This window comes from Pygocentrus nattereri, chromosome 9, assembly GCF_015220715.1.
Source record: "Pygocentrus nattereri isolate fPygNat1 chromosome 9, fPygNat1.pri, whole genome shotgun sequence".
NCBI lineage: Eukaryota > Metazoa > Chordata > Actinopteri > Characiformes > Serrasalmidae > Pygocentrus > Pygocentrus nattereri.
This window is the reverse complement of record NC_051219.1, coordinates 19,087,667-19,106,470: the sequence shown is the minus strand read 5'-3', so window position 1 is coordinate 19,106,470 and position 18,804 is coordinate 19,087,667. Positions and strand designations below refer to the sequence as shown.

The window sequence follows — 18,804 nt, the reverse complement described above, 5'->3', positions numbered from 1 at the left end:
CCCTTTCTCTCAAATATATACTTATAGGAGAAGCGAGTGAGCTGTTGCTTCTGTTTCCTTCAAATGCATTAAAAACTCTCTCCCTCCCCAGCATTTGCAGAGTTGCAGACTGACATTAATGAGCTTACCAGTGATCTGGATAGAGCTGGCATCCCTCACCTGGACTACCGCACCTACGCTATGAGAGTGCTCTTCCCTGGAATTGAGGATCACCCAGTTCTTCGAGAGTTGGAGGTACATATAAATCTTGCTCCATTAACATCTATTCAAAGCTACGAAGGTTTTTCCTTTTCCTATAAAGTTACCGCATTGGCGATCCAAGGTTTTGTGGCAACCTCAGCAATATACATATATTTATCACTGCTGTTGAGAAGTTTAAGCCCTCATGTTTATATCCAGAGTGGAATTAATATCCTCTCTCAGTTGTATTTCAGAACAGAAGCTGACATGTACACAATTCAGTGTGGAGATCTTGATCATCAAAGTAGAAACTTGAAAAAAGTGACAGCACAGACATCCCCACTGAGTGTGTACACACAGTGACCCTCTCACCCACCCACACTTGCAGCATGCCTACCGCATGCATCATTATGAGTTTGGTGCTTTGCATCAGTGACACTGTGTTTCCTTGTTCTTTTGTTGAGGTCTTGAAAATGAAACAAAAAAGCATTAAATTTTATTTAGAAAATGTGCAGCAAGCTTGTTGGAGCTAACAAGAAAGTAAAGTATTTTTCCCATCACAGCAAACTAAATCTCTAAATCTTTTAACACTTGCTTCATCTGAAGTTGAGTACTCTCATATACCTTTGCTTATTGATGCCATTTTTATCAATATGTATTTTTCTACATCATTTAACACAGCAGCTGTACATTATCTGAAAATTGATAGAAATGCTCTTAAATCACTATGAATTAAATCTTTCTTTATTTTGAATGAATCTTTACATTCATTTACAAATGTATTTGACTTCTCCTATAAATGTACCATTTTGGAGATACTTGTTTTTCTTAGATTTTTTTTGACACTGTATGATATACCATTATCTATCAAAAGTATAAATATACGGGCTCCACAAGGACTGTTACTTTTGTTTTCAGCTGTGCTATGTATTTTTCTGTGTATTTGTAGTAAGGGTAAATCCGATTTTGCTGACATTTTGCTTTAAGCTTATACAGTACCTGTGTGTGTGTGTGTGTGTGTGTGTGTGTGTGTGTGTGTGTGTGTGTGTGTGTGTGTGTGTGTGTCTGTGTGTGCGTGTGTTCGTGTGTTTGTGTTCCTGTTCCTGTATATGATGCAGGTGTCTGGTAATGGACAGCAAAACGTGGAGAAGGCTCTGAAGTTGTTTGCGCAGCTGATCAACAACAAGGTGTTTTTGTTGACATTTATCCGCACGCTGGAGCTGCAGCGCTCGTTCTCCATGCGCGACCGCGGCAACGTGGCCTCCCTCATCATGACGGCTCTGCAGGGAAGGCTGGAGTATGCCACAGATGTGCTCAAACACCTTCTCTCAGACCTCATTGACAAAAACCTGGAGAGCAAGAACCACCCCAAACTGCTGCTGCGCAGGTACAGCACAGTACACACACACACCGTAATAATAATAGTAATGACTTATAGCACCTTTGATGATTAAACATACAATAAACATACAAAATCACTACAGTATGTAGGTTGCAGTGTTCTGTTTATGTTGTTTTGCTCTATTCTGTATAGCAAGAGATTATAAATGGCTTTTATGATCTCCCACATGGGTTACATTTTAACTTTTGGTCTGCTGCTTCTCAAACTGTTCGAACACATCTGACTGGAACAGAAGAGTGAAAAGATCAAACTGCATTTTTAAATCACTGTTTCTCATTTTCCATTTAAATGTTTTGTAAAGTCTAAGATATTTACATTGTGGAGCTGTATAATTTTTTTTTTTTTTTTATCAAAATTTTTGCCCAATTTTCTCTTTTTAGTCTCTTTCTCTTTCGCCGAAATTTTGGTGCATCCCTCACGCATATAGCTGTGAAAGAGCCCATAATAATTTACTGGAGTTTGTCATGCTCAGAGTGATGCAGTGTTGCTATTAGAGTTCCCCAAATGCCTAGACATGCTAGCTGGCTAAAGGTTATTAACAGAATCCTTTGAGAGTGTAGCAAAAAGCACAGACAGTATTTACAGCTTCTGTCTGCTTACAGGTCGCAATTATTTTAATAAATTCATAGCCCAACACACAAATACTGTTTACATTCTGTAAAAGTTCTTTAATTGGTACACTGAATGTACAAGTCTTTATTTTTGTCATTAGCAACCAGCAGTTTGGAGCTGGTTATAATTATGTTTAAGTCTGCAGTTTTAAATAATTGACTCGCTTGATGTGTGTTTCAATGTTATTTAAACATAAATGGTAAAACACGTGTAATTCTTCTTTTGCTGGAAACAGTAATGTTAGACATCTTGGTGCAGCATAGTCCTTTAGACATTCTGACATGTAAGAAGGTGCTAGTCCATTAAAAAACAGATAAAAGAATTTTTTTAATTTTAAAATTTTTTCAAAACTTTCTCAGTTGCATATGAATCACCCCAATCTGTTTATGTATTGTAATATGAATTGTGTAAGTTTATTATTAAATCCACTCTTCAGAAAGAACACATAGTCACACTCTTGCACACTCTACTTAAGATGTAGATTGCACATGCTGAAATGGAACTAATTGACCAAAGGGCACATTGTCCCGTTATCTCACTCCAGCTTATGGCTTGTAACATTGTGGGAAGTAATGAGGAGCATAGCAGTGTTAGGATGTCCTCTTTATGTCTCTCTCTTTCACTTTCTCTCTCTCTGATTCCTTCACTCTTTTCCCCACACACTCTCTCTCTCTCTCTCGTCCCCTCTCTCTCCTTGCGCAGAATGCAGTGCGGTTGTCAGTGTCATTTATCGTCGCTGTTCTGCCGACTCATAAAACATTTAAAAGCAGCTGGGCTTCGGTCCTGTCTCTCTTTCTCTTTCCCTTCCTTTTCCCCATCCATCTCTCTCTCTCCCTCTCTCTCTCCCTCCCTCCCTCCCTCACTCCCGCTCTCATTCTCTCCCTCTGTCTCTCTCTCTCTCTCTCTGCTCCCTGGCTTCTAACCTTCTCTGTCTCCACATTCAGCTTTTTTCAGAGCAGCCAGGTTGAAGTGTCAGTTGAGCCAGGCCTAGTTTTTCTAGCTTAGCTTCGCTAGTGCTGACTATAAAGTGATACGGATTGGTTAATTGAAGCCCCCAAAGGCCCAGATGCCATTGTCCAGTCTTGTAGTACCACTGTGAATGAGGGTTGAGTGCATTGTGCTTTGAGCTTGAATAGAGTTGCTTCTGGTTACACTATTTGTGCAGCAGTACTGAATCACTGGAATCTTAACAAGCACTCAGTGCTAAAGGCCCATGTCTGTGTTTCTCTTTTTGTTGGTGTTTCTCTTTTTGTCTCTCTCTCTCTGTCTCTCTCTCTCTCAACAAATGCCTAAGTTTATAAGTTTTAATTTAAAAGGAGGTCACAAATTATTTTTTTATGACATTCTGTGAAAGAACAATAATTAGTAACAAATAACAATTAGTATGAAACAACAAAGTTAAAGAATTTAAGCATGAAATAAATAAATAAAATGAACTACAAATTATGTTTGAATTAATCTTCCTACCTCTCTTTATCTCTCTTATTTCACCCCCTCCCCCTCCCCACACTCTCCTCTCCTTCTTGATAGTTTAATTCATTGGTGTGTTTTGCAACATGAAGCAGCTCATTAATAGTCAGAGAAAATATATGCACGCACATAGATCTTAGCAGCAGAAGCGAAAAACATGGATTATGCTGTTATTTAATGTGACAGACGCGGCTCTCTTTCATTATCGGTCATCATTAGGAACATAATACAGTAATCCTCCGGTGCTGGGAGGCCCAGCCACCAGCCTAAGAAGAACCATAGTTTTACTTAACAATTAGTATTTTTTTCATTGTTCTTCTTTTATTATTTAATTATCTTCCAGATTTTCAGGATTATCAATTCAACATGCTGCTTTTGGATTCTCACTCTGCCAAAAGAAGCAGAAGAAAGAATAAGACAGAGCTGCTGCTCTAAAAGCAAGAAACATCTGTAGTGAGAAAATTGCACAGAAGCCTCAACAACTAACCCTTTGACTTGATTGTATCTTTCATTCTTTTTGAGAGACTTACTTTTAGTTTTTCAGTGCAATTTCCAGGAATATTTTTCCACACGCGCAGTTAAACTGAAGTTCAGTCTTAGACGTTATTTGTATTTTCTGCCTATAGTGATCCAGTTAATCTCGAACACATTTACTGATGTTGAGATCTGGACTCTTGGATGGTTAGTCCATTGTTCTGAGAACATCAGCGCCTTTTTTATTTTTAATTGTCACTATTTTTTCTTTTTTTCTATTGCCTTTTCTCAGTAACTGTTTTGTGACATCTACACATCCTTTCAGAAATATTTGTTTTACATTTACAACTTTCTCTACACTCTTTATTTTACACCAGCAGGTGGTGATCGGACACGATTGGAACTAATTAAATTTTTTCTAGACACTCCTGACATTCATACACATTCCTCTGTTGTGGAGGTATGTTTAAAGGGGTGATTTTGCATCATCATTTAACATCAAAGTATTTAGAGTTGATTTTGTATCTCATAGAGTTATAAAGTTAGAGGGATTTAAAGGGAGCTGTGCTGGGAAAAAACACTACTATAGATGCCAGGTTAGGTTTTAGACAGAGAGCTCAAAGCCAAGTCTAGCTCAGCATAGATGTGTGTATTAACTGACTAATCACTTTCAAAGACCTCTCTCTCTCTCTCTCTCTCTCTCTCTCTCTCTCTCTCCCCCTCTGTTATACTTAAGGCATTCAAAGGAAATAGAAAAGGGAGAAAAAACTTGTTTGTGAAGTTACAAAAGTAACCCACTAAACTACTTTCATGCTGCGTAATTTAACAACATTTCCTTGAAATTAGAACAAAGGACTTTCCCTTTTTCTCTGGGAGAAAATATGTATGTCAGAGACACCCTCAAGGCAGTTGCTTGCACATGAGACATCTTGAGGAATTGTGCACCATGTCAACAGAGTGAGTAATTTATTTTCCTGAATTGACCCACTTGCATTTAATCATAACATAATTTAGCAAATAATGAGGATGTGGACTTGTCCGGTGCTTCTAGCACTTTCCTATGTTTTGCCTAGAGCATGGTAAGCTCCATATTTAACCTTTCCAACAGGATTTTGTCTATATTTGATCATGTAAAAGGCATGTACTACAGGCCTGGACCAGGTTTGAGAGCAGGGTTGCACTGACAGCTAACCACAATTAAATAGATCCTAAACACTGGTGAAGTGAGTTTACTTCTTCATGCTGAAATAGAGAGAAGCATGTTTAAATCATACACCTTGCTTGTGGCTCCATTTTTCTGGTACACAGAAAAAACACAAGCGACAACAAAAATCGGGTTACCCATGCCTCAGTGGTTGGTTCCTCTAGCCCTGCATCAGTGGTTAGTTCTCAGCCTAGCAGTGACACTGATGTGTAAAATTCCAGCATCACCACTGTGCCTAATACAACCTTTTAATGCATATTCATTGAGAATGTCAATTTATTTTATTTATTTTATTAATTCCATAATCCTGGTAGATCTACTCCTATTTTATGTGGTAGGTGGACTTTAAAAAGCAGGCCGTCCGTTCTATCTTAAAAAATGTAGTGTACTTTTGAGTCTTTCTCATTGTTTTTATTTTTCTATGCTTTCCAGTACTTTCCCCCACCCACCTGTGCTGGCAATGTTCTCGCTGTGTGACATTTCTGTTCCATTATCTCATAACATCACTGTCTCTCATTGTCCCTCTGTGTAGCTTCAACTTAGTTATGACTTTGCAGGCACACTTTTAGCTCAGTTTGTAGGATGTTATCTCTCTCTCTCTCTCTCTCTCTCTCTCTCTCTCTCTCTCTCTCTCTCTCTCTCTCTCTCTCTCTCACTTTTCCTCCAATCTTGCCATCTCTCCCTCTCTGTCTTGATATCTGAATCTGAGGGGAATGGTGACTAAAAATGGAACGACTCCATTGCCTCAGGCTCTTTTTTCACTCCTCATGTTGTGTGAATGAGTGTGTGTGTGTGTGTGTGTGTGTGTGTGTGTGTGTGTGTGTGTGTGTGTGTGTGTTTGCATGTTATAATGAGATTTTTCAGCCATCCAGAGCAGCTGGAATGGGCTATTAGCAAGAAACATTGTTCTGTGTATCACCCCCGTCACGGAGGCATTCCATTACCCCCAACAAACATACACACACACACATACGCACATTCCCCCTCCATGTGTAATTGGCTAATGAAACCCTGATGTTCATTAATGATACTCAATTAAAAGACTGGAGGGAAGAAAGAGTCAGAAAGAAAGAATAGAGAGAGAAAGAAGAGAGAGAGTCTTTCTTTAAGTCATTCAAATATGGAGAAAAAAGACACAAAACACTTTATTTGACTTGTTTCTTGAGGATGAGACAAAGCTCATTTAACAGTGCAAATAGCTCCCATTAAGTGCATACTGATTCATTTTCTCCTCTAACTGAAGAAGATCGGCCTTTGAAAGAGAGAGAGAGAGAGAGAGAGAGAGAGAGGTTGGAAGAAGAGGAGGCATGGTGCACATTGTGATTTGTGTGCGTGTGTGTGTGTGTGTGTGTGTGTGTGTGTGTGTGTGTGTGTGTGTGTGTGTGTGTGTGTGTGTGTGTGTGAAAGAATTAGAGGCTCTTATGGAAAAGAGTTTTGGAAATATGTAAGATAATAGAACGTGATGAAGAGTTCTTGGAGATTCGCCTCTTTGAGGCTGTGAGCTTTTTTTCCTCTTTCCAATTAAAGCTCAGTCACCTTCCGTTTCAAAAGCTATAGGCCTACACAGAGCTTGAAATATTTGTTGGGCTTGGGTTGGGTTCAGATTTCGTTTGGGTTACTTATAATAGCACCTTTACTGGATTTTGGCCTGTATTTAGCCCTGCTTTTCTCCCTGCTTTATTTTTCCTCCCTACTTTTATTACCATTAAGTCTACTTGAAATCATTTATTTTCTTTTTATATCAAGAATGATTCATTCTGACAAAATATTTGCTTTCCTGTCAGCTTCCATCAAAATGTAAGGACTTTTTTCCCTCCTCTCTAATGACTGTCACTATTAAGGATGTAATTAAATAAGCAATTAACTTAAATCACTAGTCAACAGATCAATGTTTTTCGGAAGAAAACATAATGTCTCAAAAATGATAACTTTACAGGCGAAGGAAAAAGCCTTCAGTGGAGGGCTTGGAGCCAGACCTTCTTCCAATTCATTTTGGGTCATTTCTTTTAGTCCATTCCCCATGAAATTTACACATAATGTAAAAGGTAGCAGGTGTTTTCAGATTATGTCAAAAACTGAAAAACGTCAAAAATGGAGATTCTTTATTCTAGGCTTGCAAGTTAACGAATCACTCAGTAATGACAATCAGTTATCAACCAAAACAAAGTTTGTATTCCTAGTCAGTGTGCACCAGTGAGTGGGAAAATATCATTAGACCATTAATGTCATGTTCAACCTCCCCCTCCAAAAACCCCATTTATTATTGAGAGAATGAAAATGCAATGTGCTTCATATTAATTTTTTTTTTTTTTAATCTGGCACCCTGGGGTCACTCATGTTGTCGTAGTGAGGTCCACCAACGTCCTTGATGAGAACAGAGCATTATGTCATATGCCCACACTGAAAACATTTAGTGCGCTGTGGGAAGGCTCTGATTGATGAATATATTAATTAAAGCGGAATACAGGATTAATTTTGGATAGCTCAAAGTCAGGCTTTTCATTTTTTTAATTTTGTTTATCAGTGATCTGACTACTGCAGTCATTGTCACTACAAGCTAATTTAACTGACGCTATCATTGAAAATTAGGAAGGCTAAAACAGAGTCTGGATCAAAACTTCATTCCCAGTTAAAACTCTACTGTACAGTATGAGTAAAATACCTATAGTTGTACCAGTATCGGGGGAGTCATTCAAAAAAGTATTCCATTAAAAATGACAAATAGTTCTAAGAAAAAATAATCTCATTACTAATTACTTCTGCATTACTCTCTAAACCCTGTACAAATCTGCATCAGAAGGGTCAATTAATAGTATTTAGACAGAAATAATATACAGTAAGTATAACTTTAAAGGCATGTTTCTACACCTGCAAGTGTTCTGAATAAAACAGCCAGTTGAGATTAGATAAAATCATGAAAACCTAAAAACTATAGTTAGTTGGTAGAAAGTGCTTTTAATTAAATGGCCCATATCCTATATTTTTCTTGTCTTTTATTTTTTCCCTTTGAGGTCCATTTATGGGTTTCTGTCATTTTTATATAATAGAAGCAGTTATAGTTCATTTTTACATGCAAATTTTCAAGCCTCTCATTATCTCTTAGAATTACACAGCTGTTTTTGCTTCTGTGTCTTTAAGACTGATAAAGTTATTGATCTCTGTTCTGTTTGTCCGTCCTGTTTGTAGCTCATTCAATATGCACTCAAATTTGGAGCAATCCTTATTGCTTCAGCATGAGTGGGTGGGGCTAAATTACCGTAGACAGTGAACGGTGGTAATGATAGCTTGGGAATTTAGTGTACTCTCATCTCCAAAGTCGGACCAAATCGGCTGTCGGTCAAATATAATCTTAAAACTATCCATTTTCTGTTTGAGGCAAAGTAAGAAGTAAAAATGTTCAAATAGCTTGAGCATCTCCTACAGCTGTCAAAGTGGTTACTTAGCAATGGCGTGATACAGTGTGGCGAAATAACAGCATGATTAAAATGCTTCGCAACCAATTCATTGTGTGGCTGGAACCAATTGTTGTATAAATGTAAGTACATTTGTATTTGTGACATCACAAGCTGTTTTGACAGCCATATAAGGATTATATGGGCTGGAGAAATATTTACATATTATATGTAAATATTCTAAAATCTAAACGGAAAATTCAGTTTTCAACGACGTCGTCCATGTGCAGCTCTGAAAGAAGGTTACAGTTGAGAAGGACTAGGAACCTGGTGATTGTTGAAAATATTTCAGTGCTAGTCATATTTGCAAAAGAAGCAGCATACTAGGAGGCATGAGTTCTGTATAGCTCTGAGCGAGTGTGTATGTGTGCGCAACCCTGCAGCTGTCAATCAAGTGGCTGCCTGTGATTGCAGGAATAATTATGATAAAGGCACAAGAACCTCCATCTGCCTATGCCTGATGCAACCGACATCAAACATGCTGTCGTTCAGCTAGATGTGTGTGTGTGTGTGTGTCCACCAGTCTCCCAAACACACAAACACATTTAAATACACAGGGACACACACCGTAGCCCTCTGTCCAGAGCACAGTAGAAAAAACAGTTCAAAAGCCAGAGGAAGCAGCAAAAAACGAAGACATAAACATATGTTCTGTACATTTGGAACCTGTGCACACACATACACATGTCCATCTCACTATGTAATCACATAACAAGTTCAGCATAAAGATGCTCTTTTCATAAAGGTATGAAAAGAGTCAGTGAGGGGTTTTCACCCTTCTAACTCCAAGTTACATCACTCTCTCATTCAGTCTCTCTCTCTCTTCCTTTATCTCCCCCCCCCCTCTCTCTCCTAGATCAGGGAACAAAAGTTCTCTTTTTAGCCTTGGCAGCCTGGAATACATTTACAGGAGGAAGAGTTGACTCAGACACATTCATTTGATATTTTTATAGAAATAGCGCAGTTTGACAGGCTTGTTTTATCGTTCTCTCTGTTAAATCTGCTCATAGCCTTTTTCAGACACCGCATCACCATTTGATAAAGGCACCACATCACACACTAGTGTATTAAGCAGCATTATAAAGATCAGCAAGGCCTTTTTGGCACATCCGAGTGAGCAAACTGCTTGTTTTGTGGTGTGGAATTGAATAATGTGGTTGGATTAAGAGTTGGAGGGGAGAGTTCTTTAATGAAGTTAAGAAGAATAGACGGCTTAGTGCTGGACACCATCTCAACTGTAGCAGAATTTCATGTGTAATTATTGCAGTCATGATTACCCGAATTGGTGTATTAGTGTCGCTTGACCTATCAAAGGTTTGATTCTTTAGTTTTTCAATTCAAAATTATAATTTTTGTTTTCCCCCATGTTTTTCTACCAATTTAGTCATGTCCAGTTCCACCCACTAGCAAGGTCTACCTCGTCCATCACACAGTGTGTGTTTGTGTGTTTACATGCACTTAATAATGCAGTAACTGCAGAAAATCAGATTTTGTCAGTAATCATCAGTAAAATGTCATGCAGTGGCTTTCTAAACACTTGTTTTACCAGCAATGAACATCTAGAAGATGGAGAATATTCAAATTCTTCATTTCATCAAGCATGTAGTTGGTTTCAGCATTGATCTAGAAGTGTGTTGTTGCCATTTCATGTGTGCTGTGTAAAATTCAGCTTGCTGTTTCCAAGATAAATCTACAGACTCATAGATTTTTTACAGTGGTCATAGGAACCATCACAATGCATAAAGCTTATGTCTGACATCTGGTTTCTATCACCACCCATGTGAACAATTCTGACTCTAGTTTCATAAGAACTGAGCATTTCACAAAAACACTCTGAGTGACTGTTTACATCTTAACCAGTTTTGGAAAAAATGGTGGAATTTGCCTTTAATTCTTTTAATTTTTTTGGCGTGCTATCCTTTTAACTGGCACTTCATAAAATGATGGCAACTCCAACATGTGACAAACCCAACTTCAGTCTCATTCACACCTTGTTCTCTGACTACATACAAATGGACATATACACAACATGCGCAGACAAACTTTTGTTGGCTGTTGTTTCAGAGGTAATTGTAGATATTTTCATAGGCATTAAGAGAGACATTTTCCCCGATTGCTGTTGAGTAAATTGGCAGTGAGCTGCATCCCTGCCCTGCAGTAGACATGAGTGCGGTGTGTGAGAGAGAGTGTGAGGCTGTGTTTGATTCTGTGTGTATGTGTGTTTCTGTGCGTGACAAATACATTAGTGTCCGCAATACACAGACACCACATGAGAGTACAATGCGTGCTTATGCTAGGGAAAAATTCAAGTGTCTGTATTTTGTTTGGAGGTGAAAGGAAGCCTGTGGTTGTGTGCGTGTATGCATGTGTGATATAGCGGGAGGAGGAAAGGTATTGGTATTCCACAGGCGTCCTGTTCTGTTGGAGAGAGAGTAACCCTTTCATGTATTTTTCATGCTCGTTAACCACTCCTGTCTGGATGCTGTTTGTTCTCGCGCTCTCTTTCGTCTGTTCCCTCTCTTCTCTCACTCTTTTCCTTGTTTTTTTTTTTTTATATCATTTTTTACACCTACTCTTCTCCCCTCAACAAAAAAACCTCAGGATTTCTCTCTTCTCAATACTCTTCATGTTCTCCAAAGAATAGTATGTAAATCTGTTTGTGAGTGTGTTTAATTTGAGTTCACATGCAGGTTTGTGTGTGTGTGTGTGTGTGTGTGTGTGTGTGTGTGTGTGTGTGTGTGTGTGTGTGTGTGTGTGTCTGTGTGTCTGTGTGTGTGTGTGTGCGCAAACACGCCCTTCGCACTGCTTCAAAGCCAGGCAAACATGAAAGTGTTCGTGGTCAGGACGGAGTGAGAATAATACGGAAATGGACAAGCCGAGTTGGAAGGAAGGGTGAAAAGGAGGAAGAGAGAGAGTGGAATCACTGCCTCTCTTGTCCATATCTGTACTGCGCTCTTGCAGCTTCCCTCTCGAAGCTCTGCTCCACATCTCTTTCCAGCTTTATAGTAATAATAATAATAATATTGATGACGATGATGATTATGAAACAGCACATACAATAGAAGCTTAATTTACACCAATATAGTGCAGAACTGCAGTCTTAACAGGAAATTACACTGATGTTTCAAAATCTCTGCTAAAATCAACCATTTGTTTTTGATAATGTTGATGATGGTAAAATAATGGTAAATTGCTTTCATTTGGGACAATGTTGCCCCACAGCACCTGGCATGAACTTCTCCATGAATGCCATGAATGGATTTTTTATTTTTTTTCTTCATCCCTAACACTGCGCTAAAGAATTGTCTTCAATTAGTTGTATAGCCCCTGTAACTACTATGAAGTTAATCTTAGGTATTTATGAGTGTGAGTGTGGTCCCCAGATACTCACTGAGCATTGCATGTGTGTTTCAGGACAGAGTCTGTGGCTGAGAAGATGCTCACCAACTGGTTTGCTTTCCTCCTTCACAAGTTCCTCAAGGTAACTGTACCTGTAGTAGATCAATGCCATTCAACTCATACATTACATGTGCAGATGTTAAAAGAGACATGCTCATGTAAAATGTCTTCTGAAATCAAGGGTAATAATAGGGAGTCTGTCCACTGCATTAACAGTCTCTGTTCTCTATATGTCTAATCTGGGAAGGTATTTCACTTGATATTGAAACTTTACTGTGAGGATTTGATTGCATTTAGCTACAAGACCATTAGTGAGGTTAAGTAGTTATGTTTGATGAATAGTTGAGTCACAAATACCACTCCAGTTCATCCCTGAGATGCCCTATCACTCCAGAGAACACAGTTTCACTGCTCCACTGCTCATTCTGACATTTGGCATTCTGTTGACAATGTTTTTCTACAGAGCTGTGTGTGTGTGCCTGTGTCAGCAATGAATGCACCTTAAAGTAGCTGAATTCACTAATTAGAAGGATTGTCTGCGTATTTTTGGACCTAGTTTAATGGATAAAGCAACCACACCACGCATTATTTATGAATGTGCACTTATGCTTTAAATAAGTTGGCTTGTCTTTATATAAAAAATCTATTGGTTGATTATTAAGACTTAGCAGTTACATGCACAGTCAATGTTTCTGTATTTTACTATTCTGCATTTAAGTCAGGCAGGGATTTTTTTTAAACATTAAATAATGCTGTAAGCCTTTTTCTGGTGTGGATCAATATGCATGTGTAAGTAAGATCCTGAGTGAAGCAGGCCTGGGCCTGGGAAGGTGTGTATGCGAGATGTAGTGAAATTGGCCTGGGCCTGGCTTAGTCCCTGTAGTCAGCCAGCCAGGAATACTCAAGACCAGATGTACTAAGCCTTGTGCGCTAGGTTTTAGATACGGGATGCATTCTGCCCAAAAGGACGTGCCTGTTACTCACAAATCTCACAAGTAAAGCTAAACACACAGTTTGTGCCGCATGTACATGAAAAAAAAAACTCAATTATACATATGCATGTTGAAATGTTTGTGCCAAATGTAGTAAGATCACTCTAAAATGGGTGAAGATATTATTACATATTCCATTCAGTGTACTAAAATTTGGATGATCAGAGAATTTACATCGAATTGTGTCCTTGTAAAAATAGGCCGTGGTGTTTCAAAAGCGTGTTTCTAGGAGACTTGAGTATAACACAGAAAAATAATACTGTCTCAGCTCTGAGAACTCCTCCAGAATTTGCCTAGTGACTGCTATGGCACTGACTTTCCATGTTATTGTTTTTTTGAGTAGAATTATTCCCTCATAGAATGTTTTAGTGGGAAAGAATCTTCAAGAACAATCAGTAGGCCATGATTAGCTACAGCCTTAATAAACTGAAGGTCAATTACAGACGTGCTGTGAGTACATACTGCAGCCACATCAAGGCACATTTTGAAATTTTCTTCTCGCATACATTGCTCAATATGTAGAAAACAGAGGTTATGACAGTGGGAAAGAACACTAACCTTACCACTGATGATGAAGATGTAAAAGCACTGTTTTTGGACTGTTTTTGCCTCCTTGGATGTATTATTAACAACAGCGATGAAGAAATAGGGCAAAGATTGGCACTTGGCAGAGAAATGATAAAGGAAGAAATGTCTAGGCTGTGAACTATGTTTTTTATGGATATGGAAGCTGGACAATAAAAAAGCAGACAGGAAAAAATGTAGGCCTTATACATTTAGATAACAAATAGATTAAGATAATCTTATTTTGGACATATAAGTAGAACTGATTCATTGGAAAACACAGTTATGCTTGGAATAGCTGAAAGTAAAAGAAGAGGATGGCCAAAACCAAGATGGATAGAGACAATCAAATGAATCATGAACAAGCCATTAAGAAGCCTGAAGGCCCAAACAGAAGACAAGCTATTGTAAAGAAACAAATATGTACATTTGGCCCTTGGTATACCATTATTGACCCTAGCCTAACGTGTATTACTCTTCACATTGTGTGTACATCCAGCCTTTGTTTTGTGTACGTCTTCAGCATCTTTGAAGTAGAGATGATGTCCTCTCAATTTTACACTCATGTTTTCTCTCCCCTTATAGGAGTGTGCTGGGGAGCCTCTGTTTATGCTGTACTGTGCTATAAAGCAGCAGATGGAGAAAGGCCCTATAGATGCCATCACAGGAGAAGCACGTTACTCCCTCAGCGAAGACAAACTGATTCGACAGCAGATAGAGTACAAGACTCTGGTTAGTAGCCTGCTGGCACGCTTGCATGGTGTAATGCTGTGGCCAGGTGTATATGTGTGTGCGTGTGTGTGTATGTACCATGAGCATATGTGTTATATTCCATTGTATACGTGTGTTTGCAATGAGGCAGCCTGGCTGAGGGCTGGCGGCGCTCATTAGGCACTAATACCATGCTGAAGCTGAAATTGGTCTCCTGCAGTGAGTGTGAAATTAGATTTCTGGGGCCAGCAAATGGCCTTTTTCTCGGCCTTTCCACGAACCCAATGCTTTCTCAACCTGAACCTGAACAGGAACCATCAGAGCGCTCCGAGCACAGCTTAGTCTTCATCCATATCAACCTCATCATCCTCACTCACTCTCTCTCTCTCTCCCTCTGTCCCTCCCTCTTTCTCTCAGATTTTGAACTGTGTGAATCCGGATAACGAGAACAGCCCGGAGATTGCAGTGAAAGTACTGAACTGCGATACGATTACACAGGTGAAGGAGAAGATACTGGATGCTGTCTACAAGAACATGCCCTACTCACAGAGACCTAGAGCAGTGGACATGGATCTGGGTGAGTACACACACAGCAGAGGATACAGCATGATATCGAAATCATATCGGCATCAGGTCGACATTTAGACATTTTGCTGATACATTATAACGATATTTGATGGCATATTTATGTACTCTGGAGGAGCAGAACATTTAGGTGACACTGGGTTACTGTGCTAAATCATCTGCATTTTATTATTATAATTGCATCTGTAACCCTGCAAAAATAAAAGTTACGTTCCTCTGTAATGCTCTTTCAGCTATATGTAGTTCCAGTTTCTACATTTTACAAACGTTCACATGTTGACATCAGCAAATCATCGGCCCACAATTCCCATATCGGAGCATCTCTACACACTAATCAGCAATCACTGTAGCTTTTTAAAAGTGAAATTTCATGAGGGAAACTACATTCATTTCTGTGGCAATCATCAAGTTGAAGGATTTTACACTGTTAAAATGTTTGCATACTAAACTAGATTTCGAGCTCAAATTTTATGAGCTTTGGCGCACAAATTCACATGGTCAGTCAATAGCACAGCTGCTCTGGCTGCCCCCTCTGAAGGGGCAGTCCTTTGTATAGCAGCACTGAAGATTCAAAAAGGATGAAGCACAAACAGTGTGTAGCCATATTTTCCTTCAACCTGACTGTAAATTGAATCACAAAAGAGAGGTAGAATATGGAGTCATTTTAGAGGTGCACCGATACGTAATTGGGGGCCGATATCTGATACTTTTCATTAGCATATTTGCCACTGCCAATGCCAATACATTAAAAATGTATAAATTGTAGAAATGGGAACATAATAGTAATAGTAATGCATTTAATTTATGTATCATGTTTCTAAAACCAGAGGTGTCTTTATAATTTAAACAACCGACATATAAGAACACAAATGAACAAATGTACACACAGTTCTTGTCAGGGAAGAAAAAAATCCTGAAAAGAGATTTTCAGTTTGGACTATGGAAGTTAGCTCAGTGCTGGCCGAAAGAAAGTTTCTCAGTTCAGATATTTTTACTCTGCACTTAGCCAGCTGAGAAAAACTTTCTCAGTCTGACGGAGATTTTCACTCTTCACTGCAGAGTTAGCTCGTTCATAGCCAAGAAGAAGTTTCTCAGTCTGACAGAGATTTTCACTCAACTCAGCAGGGTTAGCTTGTCACAGGTTGAGAGAAAGTTTCTTAGTCAGAGGGAAGTTTTCACTCGCCGCTTTGGAAGTTAGCTTGTTCCTGATTGAGAAAGTTTTTTTTTTTAATTGGGAGTCCGTTATCCAGCATTCCAAATATTCTGCTCTTCCAGAGTGCAAAAATTATATCATCCAATATCGATTTGAAATATTGTTCAAATCTATGATGCCAATCATTTTTTTTCCATATCTTGCTGATTTAGATTGTGTTATTAGTTTAATGTTTCTGTTTGTTCTGTTTCTAGTGGGTCAGTTGTCACACCAAAATCACACCATAATGCAGGACTTTTCTACCATGTCTGCGGCCTTATCCAATGTGCCGATGGCTATGTATTTGTGTGTTGTATTAGTGTGTTTGTGGATATGTTCGTGTATCTGACTGACCGGGGTGAAGGATGACAGACGGACTAACCAGATTGACTCCCTGCCTCATATCTGGCACACACACTTTTCACATTCATATAGCACAAAAGCCCCCCTATCAGCGCTGCAAATCAGCCTCCCAACACCTCAGCCTGAACAGCCGCTTCCATTACGAGCTTTTTGGGTGACCGTGCCTGGAACTGGCACCGCCAAGTGTGGATGGATGTGTGTGTGTGTGTTTTACAGCCATCATCTGTGCATCTGGCAGACTATCAAATGAAGACTATTCAACAAAGGGGAAAATGAGTGATCATTCTCTCTCTGAACCTGTCTGTTTCCCATCAACAGTCTTTAGCATTTCATTATGTTGCACGTTTGCATGTGTGTTGCTGAATAACTGTCTAATTCATGTATTTATTTATTTATTTATTTTTAGAGTGGCGTCAGGGCCGAATGGCACGCGTGGTCTTGCAGGATGAAGATATCACCACAAAAATTGAGAATGACTGGAAGAGACTCAATACCCTCATGCACTACCAGGTAAGGTCTTTTGACTTGTAAGTCAGTCAATTTTGCCAAGTAATTGTAAATAAACAAAGCTCTATGAATCAATATCTTTGAGAGAGGGTCTGGGTGACCTGTTATGCTGGAAGCCATATTCAAAATACCACACATAGTCAAAATCATAAACATTTCAGCTTCTACATCCTCAGCTCTCATTATAAGTAACTTTGTTTCCACTGATTATTTTAAGTTTCTGTGTTATTAAATAATTAAGATTCAAGCAAAGTCATTCAAAGTGGTGGAATGCATAAAGTGCCATTCTAGAGAAACTTAACAAGTCACACTTGTTCTCAGTGATGGTGATAAGAACCAGACACCCAAAGTGTTTAATGCCTCTGTAAGGTATATAATAGAAGGTTACAACACAAGAAGGTACAAAAACACATGGAATAATATGTTTGTTTTGTTGATTTATTTAATTTTATTTATTCACGGTAGAGAGGTACACATAGGGCATTATAGCGCAAAATAGTTCTTAAAGAAAATGTTTTGGTTGTTTTTTCCATCACCACTTATTTATCAATATCAACATTACATACAAAAACAAAAAAATTAAAGAAAACATTTTTTTAAAAATCACTATCATAAAGGAATCCAGATCTACAATGAACCATCATTACCCATTAACCATAAACTTCAGGAAACAAGGAAACTGGCCATCAGCCAATTTGGCTTTAAAGAAATTAGAATCAGTCCACCCCTACCAAGCATACATGACTTTTTGTGTGTGTGTGTGTGTGTGTGTGTGTGTGTGTGTGTGTGTGTGTGTGTGTGTGTGTGTGTGTAAGTAACCTGACTTAAGAACACATGCAAATCCTGTTAGCGATACAGGTGTTCTTAAAATCCTTGTTAAGGAAGCAGAATATGTCTGTTGACTCATACACAAATTTACCAGTCTGAACCACAGCTGGTTTTTCAGCTCTGACTATATTATGCAGCCTCAGAGCTTTTTCCATCTCTGTCCCTCAGCAGCCACAGCAGCGGCTCTTTCTGATTAGCATGAAATACAAGCAATTATTGGACAAGTGGGCTGAAGGGGCTCAGTGTGTATGTGTGTGTGAAGAATGTTGTCTAAGTAGAGTTTCTTATCTGATATGCATATTTAGCCATGTCATGCTGCCTTTTATCTCCAGCCTACTGTAATCAGCCCCCACTGAACACCCCACCAGATCAGGTGCTGCTGATGACATGAGAGAAATGGGGAGAGCGAGAAAGAGAGAGACACACTCTAAATAATTTTTTCTTTTTTGACTTTGTCTTTTTCTGTTGGTCTGTCTTCCTCTTTCCATCTTACTATTTCTCTCTCTCCACACTCTCACTCTCTCCCTGTATCTCTCTGTTAACGTTTTTTTTCTCTTGCTCTCTCTCTCTCTCTCTCTCTCTGTCTCTCTCTCTCTCATTCTCTCTCTGTCTCTCCATCTTTGTCTCTCCCTCTTGCTTCACATTCTGTCTTTACCTCGCCCTCTCTTTCATGTCTCCCCTTACCATCTATTGTCTCTCTCGCTTTACCCCCTCTGTCTATTTGTCTCTCTTTTGTTTTCTCACCCTTTCTCACTCTGTCTTTACTATCTGTCCATCTCTTTTCAATCTCTTTACCCTTCTCTCTCTTTCTCTACTGTCTCACTATCTTTGCCCTCTGACTCTTTCTCTGTCTCTCTTGCTTACTTTCC

At 39.0% G+C, this 18,804-nt stretch overlaps 1 protein-coding gene across 2 annotated transcripts in view; it reads left to right on the top strand.

Annotated features, from left to right (window-relative positions):
- The window catches only part of plxna2 (plexin A2), a 280,254-nt gene that overhangs the window by 236,612 nt on the left and 24,838 nt on the right, over positions 1-18,804 (top strand). For both annotated transcript variants that reach the window (XR_005130735.1, XM_017694224.2), the window contains exons 21-26: positions 92-234; positions 1,299-1,567; positions 12,209-12,275; positions 14,335-14,481; positions 14,878-15,037; positions 17,007-17,110. Coding sequence is in view for 1 of the 2 variants with exons in the window: in XM_017694224.2 (XP_017549713.1) it covers positions 92-234; positions 1,299-1,567; positions 12,209-12,275; positions 14,335-14,481; positions 14,878-15,037; positions 17,007-17,110 (890 nt within the window). In the remaining variant the exon portion in view is untranslated. The remainder of the gene's footprint in view (positions 1-91; positions 235-1,298; positions 1,568-12,208; positions 12,276-14,334; positions 14,482-14,877; positions 15,038-17,006; positions 17,111-18,804) is intronic.